This window comes from Micromonas commoda, chromosome 2, assembly GCF_000090985.2.
Source record: "Micromonas commoda chromosome 2, complete sequence".
NCBI classification, from domain to species: Eukaryota; Viridiplantae; Chlorophyta; class Mamiellophyceae; order Mamiellales; family Mamiellaceae; genus Micromonas; species Micromonas commoda.
The window spans coordinates 1,087,950-1,102,081 of record NC_013039.1 but is presented as its reverse complement, the minus strand read 5'-3'; the positions used below and the strand labels follow the sequence as shown (position 1 = coordinate 1,102,081).

Here is a 14,132-nt window from a genome sequence, read left to right as displayed (position 1 = left end):
GCAGGTACTCGTCGGGCTAGACGGTGCGGGTAAATCCACGCTGCTGCAGACGCTGCTGGGGCAGGACCCGGAGCCCACGATGCCCACGTTCGGCTTCAACAACGAGTCGTTGACCCGCGGCGGGTTCGACGTGGACGTCTTCGACCTGGGCGGGGGCGAGAAGATTCGGGGGATATGGAAGGCGTACACGGCCGACGTGCACGGCTGCGCGTTCGTCGTCGACTCGAGCGACGACTCGAGGCTCGACGAGTGCGCGGACGTGTTCGCGCGGACGTTGCGGGACCCGCACCTCAGCGGGAAGCCCATCGTCGTCTTTGCAAACAAGCAGGACGCGCCCGGGGCCAAGTCCGCGGAGGAGGTGGCGATCGCGCTGGGGCTCGCCACGCTTCGGAACGAGCGGCACCGCGTCGTGGCGTGCACGGCGCTGAGGAAAGAGGGGAAGCAAGGCGCCGCGGGGGACGCGGGGGTGGACGACGGCATGCGGTGGATGCTGGAAAAGGTTGGCGAGGATTGGGACGAGCTCAACCCGCGGGTGACGGCGGAGGCGGAGGCGGCTCGGGCAAAGGAGGAGGAGCTCAAGAAGGAGCGGATCAAGCGGGGGGAGGAGGCGCGACGGGAGAGGCTGGAACAGGAGAGGCTGGAACGTGAGAGGCTGGAACAGGAGAGGGTCGAAGAGCGGGAGAGGGTCGAAGGTGCAGACGGGGAGGATGACTCGCCGAGTGAGGCGGTTGTCGAGCCGTTCGCGGAAGCCGTACCGGACACGCCGCCGCTGAAGCGGACGCTGATCCCGGTGGAGGATATCGACACACCGGAGGGGGCTCCGCTGTTCGGGGCGGTGACCGTCTCACCGGGGGCGTTCAACGAGCAGGTGGACTGATGAGCGTTTCGCGTGATTTCGTCATCTAGCTAGACTGAGTATTATTAGTCGACTGTACAGCTGCTCAAATCTATCCCCGCGTCATCTCTCCTCCGCTCGCCCGGCTCTTCACACCCTCTGGCACTCGAGAAGGCGGCTGAAGTAAAAGGAGGTGGCCGTCATCTCCCGTCTGGTCACCTTGAAGCCCGCGGCGTTGAGCGCGGTTTCGACGTCCTCCTCGGCGTGCAGGTACGCGCGGGTCGCCTTGGAGGGGCCCGGGAAGAGCTCCCCGATGCGCTTGAGGATGGAGTATGCGAGCGTCTTGGGGGCGAAAGAGATGATGAGCTTGTCGTCGGAGAGGGACGCGAGGTGGTTGATCATGCCGTTGACCCTGTCGGTGGGGTAGTGGATCATGACGTCGATGCAGGTCACCACGTCGTACTTCCCCGAGCACTCCTCCAGGCCGAGCGCCTCAAACTTGGGCGCGACGGCGGGAGCCTTGGCGCCAGCCTTGACCTGCTCGTTGTACCGCACCTCGGCCTCGCCGACCATGGCGGAGGAGATGTCGGACGCGGAGACGGACGCGCCGCGGAGGGCCAGGGGGATGGCGAGGGAGCCGGTGCCGCAGCCGGCGTCGCACACCGTCTTGCCGGTCATGTCGATCCCCGCGGTCCAGTCGAGGATCTTGTCCACGGTCTGCTGGTGGCCGTTGCGGATGTCGAGCTGCACCTTGTTCACCTCGTCCGTCTCGCCGTAGATCTTCTTCCAGCGGTTGAACCCCTCGGTGTCGAAGTAGTTGCGGACAGACGCGGCCTCGTCGCCGCCAGTCTCGGACATCATGTCCTCGCGGCGCTTGTTGGGATCGGCCGCGATGAGGAGGCCGGCCGCGCCCGCGACGACGACAGCGCCGCCGACGGCGACGCCGACGCCATCGGCAGTCTGGGAGATGGCCTCGGTCGCGGCGAACGCGGCGGGGGTCGCCGCGAGGGACGCGGCCGCGAAGGCACCGGCGGGGAGCGCGGGGGAGGGCTTGGCAGCCTTCTTGGCGGCAGCGGAGCGCTTGGCCGCGGCCTTGGGGGCGACGACGGCGCGGGCGACGCAGGAGGTCAGGGTCGACATACTGCGCGATGATCGGAGCGGGATGTCCGGGTCAGTCTGCCGAATCCCTCGGGGCGCGGTGGGACGACGGGGTCGCGGGTGGCAATCGGATTATATCGGGATAGGGCGGTCATTTTTTCCCCCCCACGGCCCGGTCCCGCGCGTCTCGGGGACGGGGTGTGAGGGGTCGAATCGCGCACGCAACGCGACGTCCGGGACGACTGAAACCGTGGCTAGGCTCGTGGGATCCGGACGGGACGCTCACCTGTCTATCGTTACGAGGGTTCGCTCGATTAGGAGTGGGTCCCGGGAGGATCGGAGGCTCCCTTTGTTACGTGGCGGATCTACGAAAATCATCCAATCGGAGCTCGAAAAAGAGATCGGCTGTGACGGGACGAGATCTTCCACTGCGGCTCAGTTGGGATCGGTTTTTTTTTTTGAAATGATGCTTTTTAACGCATATTACACCGATACAGTCGTACAAGATCACAGTCAGCGGAGCACCCCCGTCTCCTTGAACAGCTTCTCCCGCTGCTTGGTGAGGAAGGACTCGATGTTGTCAGCCATCTTCTGCGCGTCGGCGAGGTTATCCCGCAGGGTCGCCTTCGCCTCTTTCGCCTCTCTCGCCTCCCGTTCCTCGCGTTCCTTCTTCTCCCGCGCCTCCCGCGCCTTCCGTTCCGTCTCCTCTTTAGACCTGCGCGCCTCCTCCTCCTCCGCCTGCTTGGCGAACTGCACGTCGAGGTTCACCGCAAACTTCTCCGGGAGCGCCGTCCGTGTCCAGTCCATGAACGCGAGGGTCTCGTGCTTGCTCCCCTCCACGGTCTGGTGGAAGTTATCGGCCATCTCCCACATGTTGTCCGACTTGGCCTTCTCGGTGAGCGCGCGCCAATCGAAGAAGTGGTGCTTCTTGCTCTCAAACGCGTGCTTGACGTGGGCGGCCATGGCGCTCAGGAATCGGTGCTCCACGCCGTCGGGCTTGAACGTGTGCCAGTCGTGGTTCGCCTTACCCACGAGGCGATACGGCCGACCCGTGCCCTTCATCGCCTTGTCCACGTGCTCCACGAGGGCGTCCAGGTCCTTCCTGTATCGCCTCAGGTTGGCGTCGAACTTTCGGTCCGACCCGAGCTCGGCGGACCAGTCGGGGGGAGCGCCGGGCGCGCCCCACCCGAGGTGGTTGCCCACCCACCAGTGCATCACGTCCACGACCACCACCACCGGCCGCTTCTTCGCGTCATGATGACCAACACCACCATCGGCCTTCTCCGCGGGTGCGAACTTGTCGAAGCTTCGCACCGCGGCGTTGACCCTCGGCCCGGTCATGACTGGCAACCCGTCGATCTCGCGGCCGTACTCGACGAGCTTGAGGTCCTGCTTACTCTCCGGGTCGGGTTCGAAGAGGTGGACGAACCCGAGGGCGGGACCGTACGGGGATGTCGGGTGGCACGCGGCGGCCATCTCGTTCTCCTTCTCGTGCCAGCACGGGGCGTCCTCGTAGCAGGACTCGGCGGCGCATCGTTTGTCGCCGTCGGCGCACACGAGGGGCTGCATGTTGTTCGGGAGGAAGTTGACGGTCGGGGCGACGCACTCGACGGGGTGCTCGCAGCGGTCCGCGTCGTTGAGGATGCCGTTGCAGAAGGTGAAGTGCCAGGCCCTGTCGGTGCTGTCGCCGAGCATGAGGACGTGCGCGGATCCCTCCTCCGGATACGCGTCGAAATCTCGCGCGGCGACGGACGGGCACACGCCGTTGCAGCTGGGGCCGCGCGCGAACCTCGGAGCCTGCGGCGAGGAGAGCTCGGGCGAGGCCATCGCGGCGGCGATCGAGGAAGTGTCGTGGCCGGAGCCCCCGAACGCCGCGGCGGCGCCGACGCACGCCACGAGCGCGAGGGCTCCGTACTTGGTCGCGAGGTGTTTCGTCCGTGTCGTGTCGAAGCGCTTCATCCGCTCGGCGGTCACGCCGAGGAGCGGGGTGTTCGCATCCGCGGGCCTGACCGCGACGGGCGCGAACGATGACTCACGTGTCTTCATCTCTTGCCGTGTCTCTTCCGCCGTTCGAAGGGTTCGTTCGGCGCGTCTTTCGCGCGTCCCCTCTCTCTGTGATTGGCCAAGCGCGGAAGCCGCGGGAGTTACACTTTCGAGCTCTCGGACGCTGTCGAGGCAGTCGTGGGTACCCAGAAGCTTCGATACCAGCGGAAAATCTCTGGGCGGAATATCTCTGGGCGGAATTTACTTCTAAAACACCCTAAAACCTCAAATTCCGCCTCTAATATCCGCCTCGAATATTTTCGTATGGCGTGCAGTCAGGCAAAATCATTGGCAATCATTGGCAACTTTTGCGAGCTGACCGGAATTTGGGGGGGGAATTGTGAACTTTGACACACTCATCATCAGCGGTGGTAAATAGACCGAGATTCAGGGTGTACCAAAGTGCGTAAATTTCTGTCACGCGGGGAAAGGGGGAATTTGGCGGGGGGTTGTAACACGCCAATGATTTTTACGATTAGACCGTCGATTTCTTGAGTCGTTTATACATTGTTTATGGGATAAAACTTATCCCACGTAAAACCAATGATCGGGATAAGTTTTGTCGCCAAACTGCACAACTTATCCCGATCCTGTGGTAACTAGTCTCAAACTGCTCAACTTCCGGCTCGACCAGCTACAACGCCACACTGCTGGTGTGACACGCACGACAGCCAGCCGTGAGCAACATGGGCAGCGAGAAGATCACCTCCCACTTCAAGGGCTCCAAATCCGGCAGGCGCTCGTCGACCGGGAAAGGCAAGGCCAAAGCCGTCGCGCGGGTCGAAGGTGCGCGTTCACCCCGTCTCCCGCTCCCGCACCCCGCGCGAGACACCTCGGCAGATCCTGCGCGATTTCTCCGAGACCGAATTGTCGCTCCCCGAGCCGCGAGACTGACATGTTTCGAAACCCCCCATCCGCAGACGACGACGAGAACACCGAGGAGGCGAAGTATCTTAGCATCTTAAAGACCTTCGACATGACCACGGTGCGTGAATCGGGCCGTCGCGGCGCTCGCCCCTCCCGGAAATTCCGCCCCAGATTTATATCGCAATTCAGAAAATGACGTGCCCACTCAAGAGCAGCAGCTGAAGCTGACCGCGTTCCCCACCCTTCTCCCTATCATCGATACCGCAGAAGTACGGTCCCGCGCTCGGTTTGACTCGCATGGAGAGGTGGGAGCGCGCGGAGAAGCTCAACCTCGACCCCCCCGCCGATGTCTACAAGATCCTCACGGAGCACGACGAGGACGGGAAGTTCACGGAGTGCGTCTGGGAGCGCATGGTGTGATGAGGTAGTAAGGAGAGAGAGAGGGGAACGGGTGAGGGGGAGACGCGAGGGATGGGCGAGGCACGGGGGCGCGACGACGAGGAGTCGGGATGGGACGTCACCCGAGACTAGCACACGTAACGATTCGAATCACAGCTGTGTTGGTAAACTTTCACCTTTTATGCGAGAAAATAATCTCCCTCGAGAAATTGGCCCTCATCACACCGCGGGTGCGGGGCAGCCATGTCCGGGTCCGACGAGTCCGCGCGCCTGGAACGGGTCTACGACCTATCCGCGACCGCGGCGTGGATCCGAGCCGGCGGGTTCCGCCGCGTCGCGCTGCAGATCCCCGACGACCTCCTGCACGACGCCGTGAACCTCGCGGCGGCGCTCGAGCGGCGGTGCGTCGCGTCGGGCGATGCCGCGACGGCGAGCGGCGGCGACGCCGTCCCCCCCACCCGCGTGTTCGTCCTCGCCGACACCACCTTCGGCTCGTGCTGCGTCGACGAGGTCGCCGCCGCGCACCACGCCGCGGACGCCATCGTCCACTTCGGGCGCGCGTGCATGAGCCCCGTCGCGCGACTCCCCGCCAGGTTCGTCTTCAACAAGGTGGACCTCGACGCCGACGCGTGCGCCGAGGCGATCGCGGCGCACGCGTCGGCGCTCGGCGCTCGCAACGCGGAGTGCGTCGAGAACGACGACGACGACGCGGGAAGGGTCGACGCCGTCGTCGTCCTCGTGGACCAGGAGCACGCGCACGTGACGGATGAGCTCCGCCGACGCGTCGAGACGGTGACGGCATCGGCATCTGCAACGACCTCTACGCCCCCGGTGACGGTGGCGAAGACTCTTCCCGTGGAGGCCCTCCCGAGGGAACGAGCCGCGATGGTTCCGGGCGTCCGCGGCGGCGGGGGATGTTGCGGCGGGGGAGGGTGCGGCGGCGGCGCGGGAGGGTCGACCGACGGGTCGATCCCAAACGACGACGACGACGACGGGGGCGGGCGCGCCGAGGAGGAGTTGACGGACGCGACACGCGCGCTGGCGCTGGCGGCGAACGATGAGGAGGACGCCCCTCATCGCGTAGTGCATCGCGTCGCCGGGCAGGAGTTCGTCCTCCCGCCACATTGCGCGGGGGACCGATCGAGGTGCGCATTCGTCTGGGTGGGCGGCGGCGAGAGCCCCGCGCTGGCGCAGGCGCTCGCGATTCTCCACGGGCGCTGCGCTGGGGTGGCGCAGGTGCACCCGACGACGTCGCGGCTCGTCGCCGAGGCGACCGGGTCCGCGGACGTGGCGCGCGTGGTGAAGCGACGGCGGTACCTGATCGAGCGCGCGAGGGAGGCGAAGGTGGTGGGAATCGTCGCAGGAACCCTCGGCGTTGCGGGGTACCTCACCGCGATTACGCGGCTGAGACGGGTCATCGCGGCGAGTGGGCGAAAATCCTACACCGTCGTGGCGGGTAAGCCGAATCCGCAGAAGCTGGCGAACTTCCCGGAGATCGAGGCGTTCGTCCTGGTGGCGTGCGAGCAGGCGGCGCTGATCGACGGGAGGGACTACCTGCAGCCGGTGATCACCCCGTGGGAGGCGGAGGTGGCGTTCACGCACGGTAAGGTGTGGGACGGGGAGGTGAGGCTGGACTTTGAGCACCTCCTCGGGGGTGCCCCGGAGGTTCATAAAAAAGGCGGTGTCGGGGACGACGCCGGGCCGGAGTTTTCCTTCCTGGGAGGCGGCGTCCGCGCTCGAGTTACATGCGACGGTTCCGACGTACGGGCCGAGGGTGCCGAGGGTGCCGAGGGTGCCGAGGGTGCCAACTCCGACTCCGACGACGGGGTCCTCGGCGACGGGGGCAAGGCGCTGGCGCTTCGAGCGGAGCGCGCGGTGACGGCTCGGACACAAGGCGGGGGTCTGTCCGACGTGAGGTCGGGCGCCGAGTATTTGCTGAGCCGGCGAACGTACGTGGGGCTCGAACCGGGGCCCAAGCGAGGGGAAGACGGTGCCGTCGCGGACGCGCCTCTGGAGGCTGCGCAGGGCTTGAAGGGGCGCGCGCATGGGTACGCGCAAGAGAGTTAAGTCGACGCTTAGCAACGAACAGGGAGAAGCGACGAGGGACAAGTCCAAGTCCGACTTGCGAGTCACTTTATCATACACGCGCGTTTTGTTCTACGCCTGGGGGGCAGCCTCTGTGGGAGGAGCGGGCGCGGCATTCTCGGCGGGTGCGGCGCCGCCTCCGCCGGCGCCGGCATCCCCGCCCGTTCCCTCACCCGCCGGCGCCGCCTTCAACGCCGCCGCCTCAGCCTCGTGCCTCTCCGCCGCCTCTCGAAGCGCTCGCGTCGCGTTTCTCTCCTTCGCCGCCGCCTCGACGTACGCGGTGGTGTCCGTCTTCTTCTTGTGCGTCCTCCACGTGGACTTGGAACAGTTTTTGGCGATGTTCAGCAGGTCGTCGCTCCACTGGTGCATCTCCGAGTAGCTCGACGTGTACATCTCGGGGCGCTCCATGTACCCCGGCTGGAGCTTGCTCCACAATCGTTCGCTCTTGGCGTGGTACTCCCTGTTGCGCTCTTCGAAGGAGGGCGGCGCGACGTTCTCGCGGCCCGGAATGTCCGCGTTCGCGCCCTTCGCCGCGAAGCGTGGCATGGACACGAGCTCACCGTTGGTGTCCACCCAGCGCGGGTGTCTGTCCATGAACTGCTTCACCTCCGGCGACATCTCCACCGCGCCGTTCGTCGTCGCTCTCGACGGCGGGGTCGGTTCTGTCTCCGTTGCGTTCGACCCTCCCGTGGGCTTCGCCCCGCGCATCACGGGCGCCGGCTTCGTACCGGGCCTCGACATGATGACATTGGCGAGGTCCCTCGACAGGGTATCGCCGAATGACGCCATGTCGCGCGCGGGCTGGTGTTCGTGTTCTGGCCGTGATTGCCGATTCGTTCCGTTTTTACCCCCTCAGAAACGCTCAGTTTCGCGACGGGTTCGTTGACCGCATCGTTTTCGTACGGGGCCCAGGCAGATTTCGGCCTTTTCCCCGATGAACCGTCAACCTTGGTCTAAAAAAATCAACTGAGAGCCGGTTCGGCCGCCGCCGCCCTGCTGGGTTAACAGCAATCCGCGGGGGCGCAATCAATCCGAGCGGCGCAGAGTCACGCGGTGTCGCACCCGACTTGGAACATGGCCGAGGACGAAGCGAAGCCCGAGGAGACTCCCGTCGAGGAGCCCGAAGCGAAGGAGCCGGAGGTTGGCGAGAAGCGCAAGGCGGAGGAGGACGCCGAGGGCGGGGATGAGGCCGGCGAGAAGGAGGCGAAGGTTGAGGAGAAGGTGTGGACGCCCGTGAAGCTCGGCCCGAAGACGTTCAACAGCCCGGACGAGATGATCAAGTATTTCTCGTGGCTCCTTAACGCCATGACCATGAACCAGGACATGAACGATTACGAGCGCATGGTCGTCGAGGCGTGCCTCAGGGACGCGCACCCGGAGGCTGAGAAAAAGATCGGGTGCGGGATCAAGAGCTTCCAGATCCGCACGCACCCGGAGCACGACAGCCGATGCTACATGGTGGTCCGCACCGACGGCACGTGCGAGGACTTCTCCTACAGGAAGTGCGTCGAGAAGCTCTTCCCGGGCTGGGAACCGCCGGCGAGGAAGGAGAAGCCCGAGAGGGGCGGCCGGGGGGGCCGCGGCGGAAGAGGCGGCGGCAGGGGCGGCGGCAGGGGCGGCGGTCGCGGAGGCGGTCGCGGCGGCGGTCGCGGCGGCGGTCGCGGCGGCGGCGGTCGCGGCGGCAGGGGTCGCGGCGGCAGGGGGCGCGGCGGTCGCGGCGGTCGCAAGTGAGCCGAGCCTCGCCCGATCGCGTGACGCGCGCGTCTCTTCTTTCCCAAATCAAAGCTCGACGAGTCTAATCAAATCACGAGAGACGCCGACGAGTCCATCGTCTATCGCCGCCGTCCGTCCCCCCCGTCGTTGTTCGCGCCCGAGCCGAACAACGGCTCCCACAGCGCGTTGTGCACCCCCCACGTGAACCCCTGGAACGCCCTGAACCCGTCCACGACCGCCGCCTCGGCCGCCCGCTCTAAGTCGCCCGATGCGTCACCGGGTGGTGAGTCACCGGTCCCACCAATTGGATCCATCGCCCTCGTCATCGCGATCGCCAGGCCCAGGGGCGCGGCTGCCAACCCAATGGGCGCGAGGGACGCCGCGGCGATCGCACCCGCCAGCTCCTTACCCTCCGGGGCGTACGCCCTCACCCTCTCCCGAAGGTACCGTCGCCAACCCAAGTCCAGGTTCCACTCCTCCGCGCCCTCCGTCAGCAATCCCAGGTACCGAGCGCTGGGCAAGAGTTCGGTGCCGAGGTCCGTTGCGGGGTACACCAACGTGACGGCGTCGACGGCGGCGCCGTCGGAGCACCGACGCAGCGTCACGCGCTCGACGTCGTACCCGCTCTCGCTGCGAAGCACGAATCGCCAATCGTCGTCGGCGATGACGTACGCGACGCCGTGCACCTCGCGTTCGTACCTGTCCAACGACGGGTCGCCGGGGTTGGGGGTGTCGGCACCCCTGTCGGCACCCTCGTCGGCACCCTCGGCACCCCCACGGCCGTCGTCGTCCCTCACGCGGGTGACCGACGCGAACCCGGGCTCCACGTACGGCAGCCCGGGGACGGTGAACACCAGCTTGTAGTCCTCGAGCACCGCGGGGTAGGACGCGGACGGGCGGACGCCGCGAACGCCGCTCATCGTCTTGGTGTTGACGTTACTGCCGTAGGCGAAGTATATGTGCGATCCCGGCGGAGCTCGCACGGTCGGTGGGGTCCGTGCATCGTCGCGTTCGGTCGACGCCGCGGACGACGGTCCGCCATCGGATCCCGGTGCCGACGTCGACGACGTCGCTGAAGCGGCGCGGACCCGCGTCGACCGTCGACGTCCTCCCGCGCGGTGGGGGCCTTTGGGGACCGATCGACCGACGCGTAGCGTTCGCACGAGCGCATCGCCGGTCGCGAGCCTCGCGCAGGAGCTCATCGCGGCGCTCCACCGACTGAACCGCCACGTCCTTATTCACTCGCCTCGACGCACGCAGCGCAGCCACCGGACCGCTCAGCTTCAATCTGCGTCGCGCGACCGTGCCTTTTCCCACAAACGCGCCGTTTATTTCCGGTCGGCCGCAATTTCTCGACCGCGCAAAGGAGCGGCCGCGGCGAGAATTTCGGTCGTGGGGACGTTTAAACCGGGAACCGTTGAGTCGTTTGGGCGCGAAAGAGCTCTTTCTCGCTGATATGCGTGGGTCTCGCAGCCAATCATTTCCCATACAGGTGTCAGCCAGCTGGGTAACCGAATTCCACTTGGCCGCAGTTCATTAACTCTTGAATTCAAACGGAACAATTTTCCTGGTTTGAAACTCGCCTCATCGACCGGGGGTGCCTATGAAGTTTCGCAGTCAGATAAGGTTTTTACCCTGTAAAGGGGAGGGGCATCCAAGAATTGCCCTGGACGCCGCGCGATCGTCACTTCACGCAGCGCGCTTCTTTAGCCCAAACGCTAAAGAAACTCCGCGAAAATGCAGACTGCCATGACCATGAACACCCTCGGCCTCGGCCTCGGCGCCCGCCCCGTCGCGCGCTCCCGCGTCGTCGGTACCAAGTCCGCCAAGGCGATCGTCGGTACCCCGGTCGTGGGCAAGCCCGTGCAGCTCGCGACCCGCCGCGCCGCGGTGACCGTCAGGGCCGGCGGCAACCCCGAGCCCATCGTCCAGGCTCCCTTCGTGGGCATCAAGGAAGACCTCGCCGCCCGCGGTCCCCTCTACATCGACGACTTCAAGCAGGGCATCTCCCCCAAGTCCCTGGTACGTGTCACCTGCTTTTTTTGCAGGCTTGGCCCCCAAACGGAAACTTCTTTTCCCGCGCGATCCGTGCTATCGACGCCGTCCCCCAGCGAACGAAGCGCGAAACGCCCGGCACCGCGCGAAACGCGCGGCCCGGATCCGTTCCGACGGATGGTCGCGCGTATCGCGCGCTCGCGCTCGATCCCGCCCACGCCCGAGTTGGATCGCCCGAATCCACGTCATCGAGACGCGAGGAGATTTCGACCTCCAAAATTAGATCGCACTGGGAACTTTTTTTTCAAAAGCACCGTCCCGTGCCCGCCGCCTCGCTTCATAGCTTCATCGATCCAGAGACTGACCGGTGTCCCCCAACTCCCGATATTCCACCGTAGGCGTCCGTCTTCTTCCTCTTCTTCGCGGCCCTCGCGCCCGCCGTCGCCTTCGGCGCCGTGCTCACCTCCGCCACCGCCGGCATGCTCGGCGCGACCGAGGTGATCCTCGCGACCGCCATCGGTGGTGTCCTGTACGCGGTGCTGTGCGGTCAGCCCATGTCCATCCTCGCGTCCACCGGTTCCGTCGTGACCTACACCGCGATCCTCTACACCACCTGCGCCCAGTACGGCCTCCCCTTCTTCGGTACCTACGCGTGGATCGGTATCTGGACCTCCATCCTCCTCATGATCGTCGCGGTCACCTCCTCCTCCAACCTCGTCCGCTTCTTCACCAAGTTCACCGACGAGACCTTCGCTGCCCTCGTCGCGTGCATCTTCTGCGTCGAGTCCGCCAAGAAGATCATCATGATGTTCTTCAACCCTTCCATCTCCTCCACCCTGGCCATGGGCTCTGCGCTCACCGCGCTCGTCACCTGCGGCTCCGCCATCGCCATCTCCAACTTCAAGCGTTCCCCCTACGGCCCCGAGGGCGTCCGCAACCTCATCGGTGACTTCGCGCCCACCTTCGCCATCGCCATCGGCTGCTTCTTCGGCGCGTGGCTCGCGGGCAACTACGGCTTCACCTTCGACGCCCTGTCCCTCCCCGCCTCCCTCGCGCCTTCCATCGCGCGCCCCTGGGTGACCGACATCATGGCTGTGCCCAACTGGGTGAAGCTCGCGGCTCTCGCGCCTGCCCCCGCGTGCGCGATCCTCCTGTACATGGACCAGAACATCACCACCCGTCTCGTGAACGCCTCCAAGGGTCTCAAGAAGCCCGGCGCTTACCACCTCGACATGTTCTGGCTCTCCCTCATCACCGCGGTCACCTCCATCTGCGGTCTCCCCTGGATCTGTGCGTCCACCGTGCACTCCCTCACCCACGTCAAGTCCCTCACTGACGTGAAGCAGGACCCCGCGACCGGCCGCGAGGAGGTCACCGGCGTCACCGAGACCCGCTGGACTCCCCTCGTCCTCAACCTCCTCATCGGCGCCTCCATCATCTTCCTCAAGGACATTCTCGGCCAGATCCCCATGTGCGTGCTCTCCGGTATCTTCTTCTACCTCGGACTCGCGGCCATGCGCGGCAACGAGTTCCTTGAGCGCGTCGGCATGACCCTCATCACCGACCCCGCCAAGATGCCCGCCTCCTCCCCCCTCACCAAGTCGGTGTCCCTCCCCACCCTCAAGAAGTTCACCATCATGCAGATTGCCTGCCTCGCGGTGATGTGGTGGATCAAGGGATCCCCCGCGGCGATGCTCTTCCCCATCCTTATCGCGGCTCTCGGCCCCGTCCGCATCGTGGCGGGCAAGGCTGGCTGGTTCACCCAGGAGGAGCTCAACGCCCTCGACGAGCAGGTGGAGACCGACCCCGGCTACGTCTACCAGGCGGCTTAAATGTATCACGATACAAGTTCTCGCCACTCTCGGGTTTTGGGAAGGGATTGAAGTTGACGTATACCATCAGTCTGTGTGCGGCGCTTTAGCCTAGCAAGTCACTTCAATACACTCATATTATGATCATCGCGTCGTCCGCGTCCTGTCGTTTGAATTGTTCACAACGCGATGGTCGACCGACCGGGGTGCCCAGGTGTGCCCAGGTTGCCGATCGCCCGCTGGACTCATCGTAGGCAGGAGCTCCCAGCCTGCTCATCATATTAGTACTGGGAAAATACGTGCGCAGCGGTTAAATCGCGGGAATGTTCAAGGCGGGGAAATTCCCAAAGGTGCCTTTACGCTGACTAGACTTGGTGCAAAAAGATTGCATTCCACGTGGGACACCTTTGAAAAAATGGGAATTCGCCTTCAGTGAGGAAATAACCCGAGGAAATTAAACCATCGTTTTTAACGCCCATCTTTGTGGTGATTGCAGAAATGCGCGATCGGAACTTCCCGCCTGCGCCTCATCCTCGGTGTTCTTGCCTCGGAGGGTGTTCTTGGAAGCAACCAACATCGACGCCGGTGACGAGATTGCAAACCAGCGTGAACTACTGTGACGATTTACGTGACCTATGGCTACGCCGATCCCTATCGCGCGTCTAGCACGCGCGAACTCGGACCTCGGACCCGACGCTCCCTCTCCCGACTCACTGCACGTACCCATTCTTCATGAGCTCCTCTTGGAGCCCGGGGTTGGCGGCAAGCAGCTCCCTGATGTTCGTCTCCGTCTCGTTGAGCACCTTCTGCAGGTGCACACTCTGACCCTCCGCCTTCTCGATCTCCTCACCCGCCTTCTTGACGGTGTCCTGGAGCTTGCTCATGATCGTCGCAACGGGCTCGCGAATGAACGATCGACCCACCGGCTCGTAGCACGGGATGTCCTCTGGAAGGTTGGAGAGCTCGGTGCCCGTGAGCGCAGCTCTGTGGATATCCTGCTTACTCTTCAAGACGATGTCTTTCAGCCTCTTATTCCTCTGGGTGGTCTCAATGTATTTCGACTGTGAAGGGCGGGGGATCGGGGTCGAGGTCAGCGGGGGATACCGGGGAAGCGGCGCCGATGTGGAAACACAGATCTCAGGGGCTCATCAAGAGACGGGGACGGGACCGGGGATCCGCGCGTGAACGAGAAAGACTCGCGGGGAGGCGAGGTTCGGGGGTTCACCTGAAGTTCCTTGAACTGCTTCATAGCGTCGGACTCCTCGCTGGCCGCCATCTCGCCGGCG

At 64.8% G+C, this 14,132-nt stretch overlaps 10 protein-coding genes across 10 annotated transcripts; 5 read left to right on the top strand and 5 right to left on the bottom strand.

The window, feature by feature from the left end:
* Positions 1–4: 4 nt before the first annotated feature.
* On the top strand, positions 5–428 carry MICPUN_76727 (predicted protein; the record flags this gene model as incomplete). Its single annotated transcript, XM_002500090.1, has 1 exon — positions 5–428. A coding segment is annotated over one exon (424 nt), but the record flags the coding sequence as incomplete, so codon positions are not given.
* A 557-nt stretch (positions 429–985) lies between these two features.
* CHLM (magnesium-protoporphyrin IX methyltransferase chloroplast precursor) lies at positions 986–1,975 on the bottom strand (the record flags this gene model as incomplete). Its single annotated transcript, XM_002499609.1, has 1 exon — positions 986–1,975. The coding sequence occupies one exon, from the start codon at positions 1,973–1,975 to the stop codon at positions 986–988; it is 990 nt and encodes a 329-aa protein (XP_002499655.1).
* Positions 1,976–2,446: 471 nt separating this feature from the next.
* MICPUN_56004 (predicted protein) lies at positions 2,447–3,979 on the bottom strand (the record flags this gene model as incomplete). The annotated part of the gene is made up of 1 exon (XM_002499608.1): positions 2,447–3,979. One exon carries the CDS (start codon positions 3,977–3,979, stop codon positions 2,447–2,449), a length of 1,533 nt encoding a protein of 510 aa, XP_002499654.1.
* A 683-nt stretch (positions 3,980–4,662) lies between these two features.
* Positions 4,663–5,263, top strand: MICPUN_98861 (predicted protein; the record flags this gene model as incomplete). The annotated part of the gene is made up of 3 exons (XM_002500089.1): positions 4,663–4,762; positions 4,897–4,961; positions 5,111–5,263. The coding sequence occupies 3 exons, from the start codon at positions 4,663–4,665 to the stop codon at positions 5,261–5,263; spliced, it is 318 nt and encodes a 105-aa protein (XP_002500135.1).
* A 739-nt stretch (positions 5,264–6,002) lies between these two features.
* On the top strand, positions 6,003–7,360 carry MICPUN_107710 (hypothetical protein). The gene has a single exon (XM_002500088.1). The coding sequence runs from the start codon at positions 6,128–6,130 to the stop codon at positions 7,307–7,309; it is 1,182 nt and encodes a 393-aa protein (XP_002500134.1). The 5' UTR covers positions 6,003–6,127; the 3' UTR covers positions 7,310–7,360.
* Positions 7,361–7,399: 39 nt separating this feature from the next.
* MICPUN_56007 (predicted protein) lies at positions 7,400–8,116 on the bottom strand (the record flags this gene model as incomplete). Its single annotated transcript, XM_002499607.1, has 1 exon — positions 7,400–8,116. One exon carries the CDS (start codon positions 8,114–8,116, stop codon positions 7,400–7,402), a length of 717 nt encoding a protein of 238 aa, XP_002499653.1.
* Positions 8,117–8,401: 285 nt separating this feature from the next.
* Positions 8,402–9,058, top strand: MICPUN_56008 (predicted protein; the record flags this gene model as incomplete). The annotated part of the gene is made up of 1 exon (XM_002500087.1): positions 8,402–9,058. One exon carries the CDS (start codon positions 8,402–8,404, stop codon positions 9,056–9,058), a length of 657 nt encoding a protein of 218 aa, XP_002500133.1.
* Positions 9,059–9,080: 22 nt separating this feature from the next.
* On the bottom strand, positions 9,081–10,249 carry MICPUN_107711 (hypothetical protein). The gene has a single exon (XM_002499606.1). The coding sequence runs from the start codon at positions 10,240–10,242 to the stop codon at positions 9,160–9,162; it is 1,083 nt and encodes a 360-aa protein (XP_002499652.1). The 5' UTR covers positions 10,243–10,249; the 3' UTR covers positions 9,081–9,159.
* A 540-nt stretch (positions 10,250–10,789) lies between these two features.
* Positions 10,790–12,993, top strand: AE_3 (anion exchanger family; the record flags this gene model as incomplete). The annotated part of the gene is made up of 2 exons (XM_002500086.1): positions 10,790–11,062; positions 11,434–12,993. The coding sequence occupies 2 exons, from the start codon at positions 10,790–10,792 to the stop codon at positions 12,865–12,867; spliced, it is 1,707 nt and encodes a 568-aa protein (XP_002500132.1). The 3' UTR covers positions 12,868–12,993.
* A 563-nt stretch (positions 12,994–13,556) lies between these two features.
* On the bottom strand, positions 13,557–14,122 carry MICPUN_56011 (predicted protein; the record flags this gene model as incomplete). Its single annotated transcript, XM_002499605.1, has 2 exons — positions 13,557–13,907; positions 14,072–14,122. The coding sequence occupies 2 exons, from the start codon at positions 14,120–14,122 to the stop codon at positions 13,557–13,559; spliced, it is 402 nt and encodes a 133-aa protein (XP_002499651.1).
* Between the last annotated feature and the right edge of the window lie 10 nt (positions 14,123–14,132).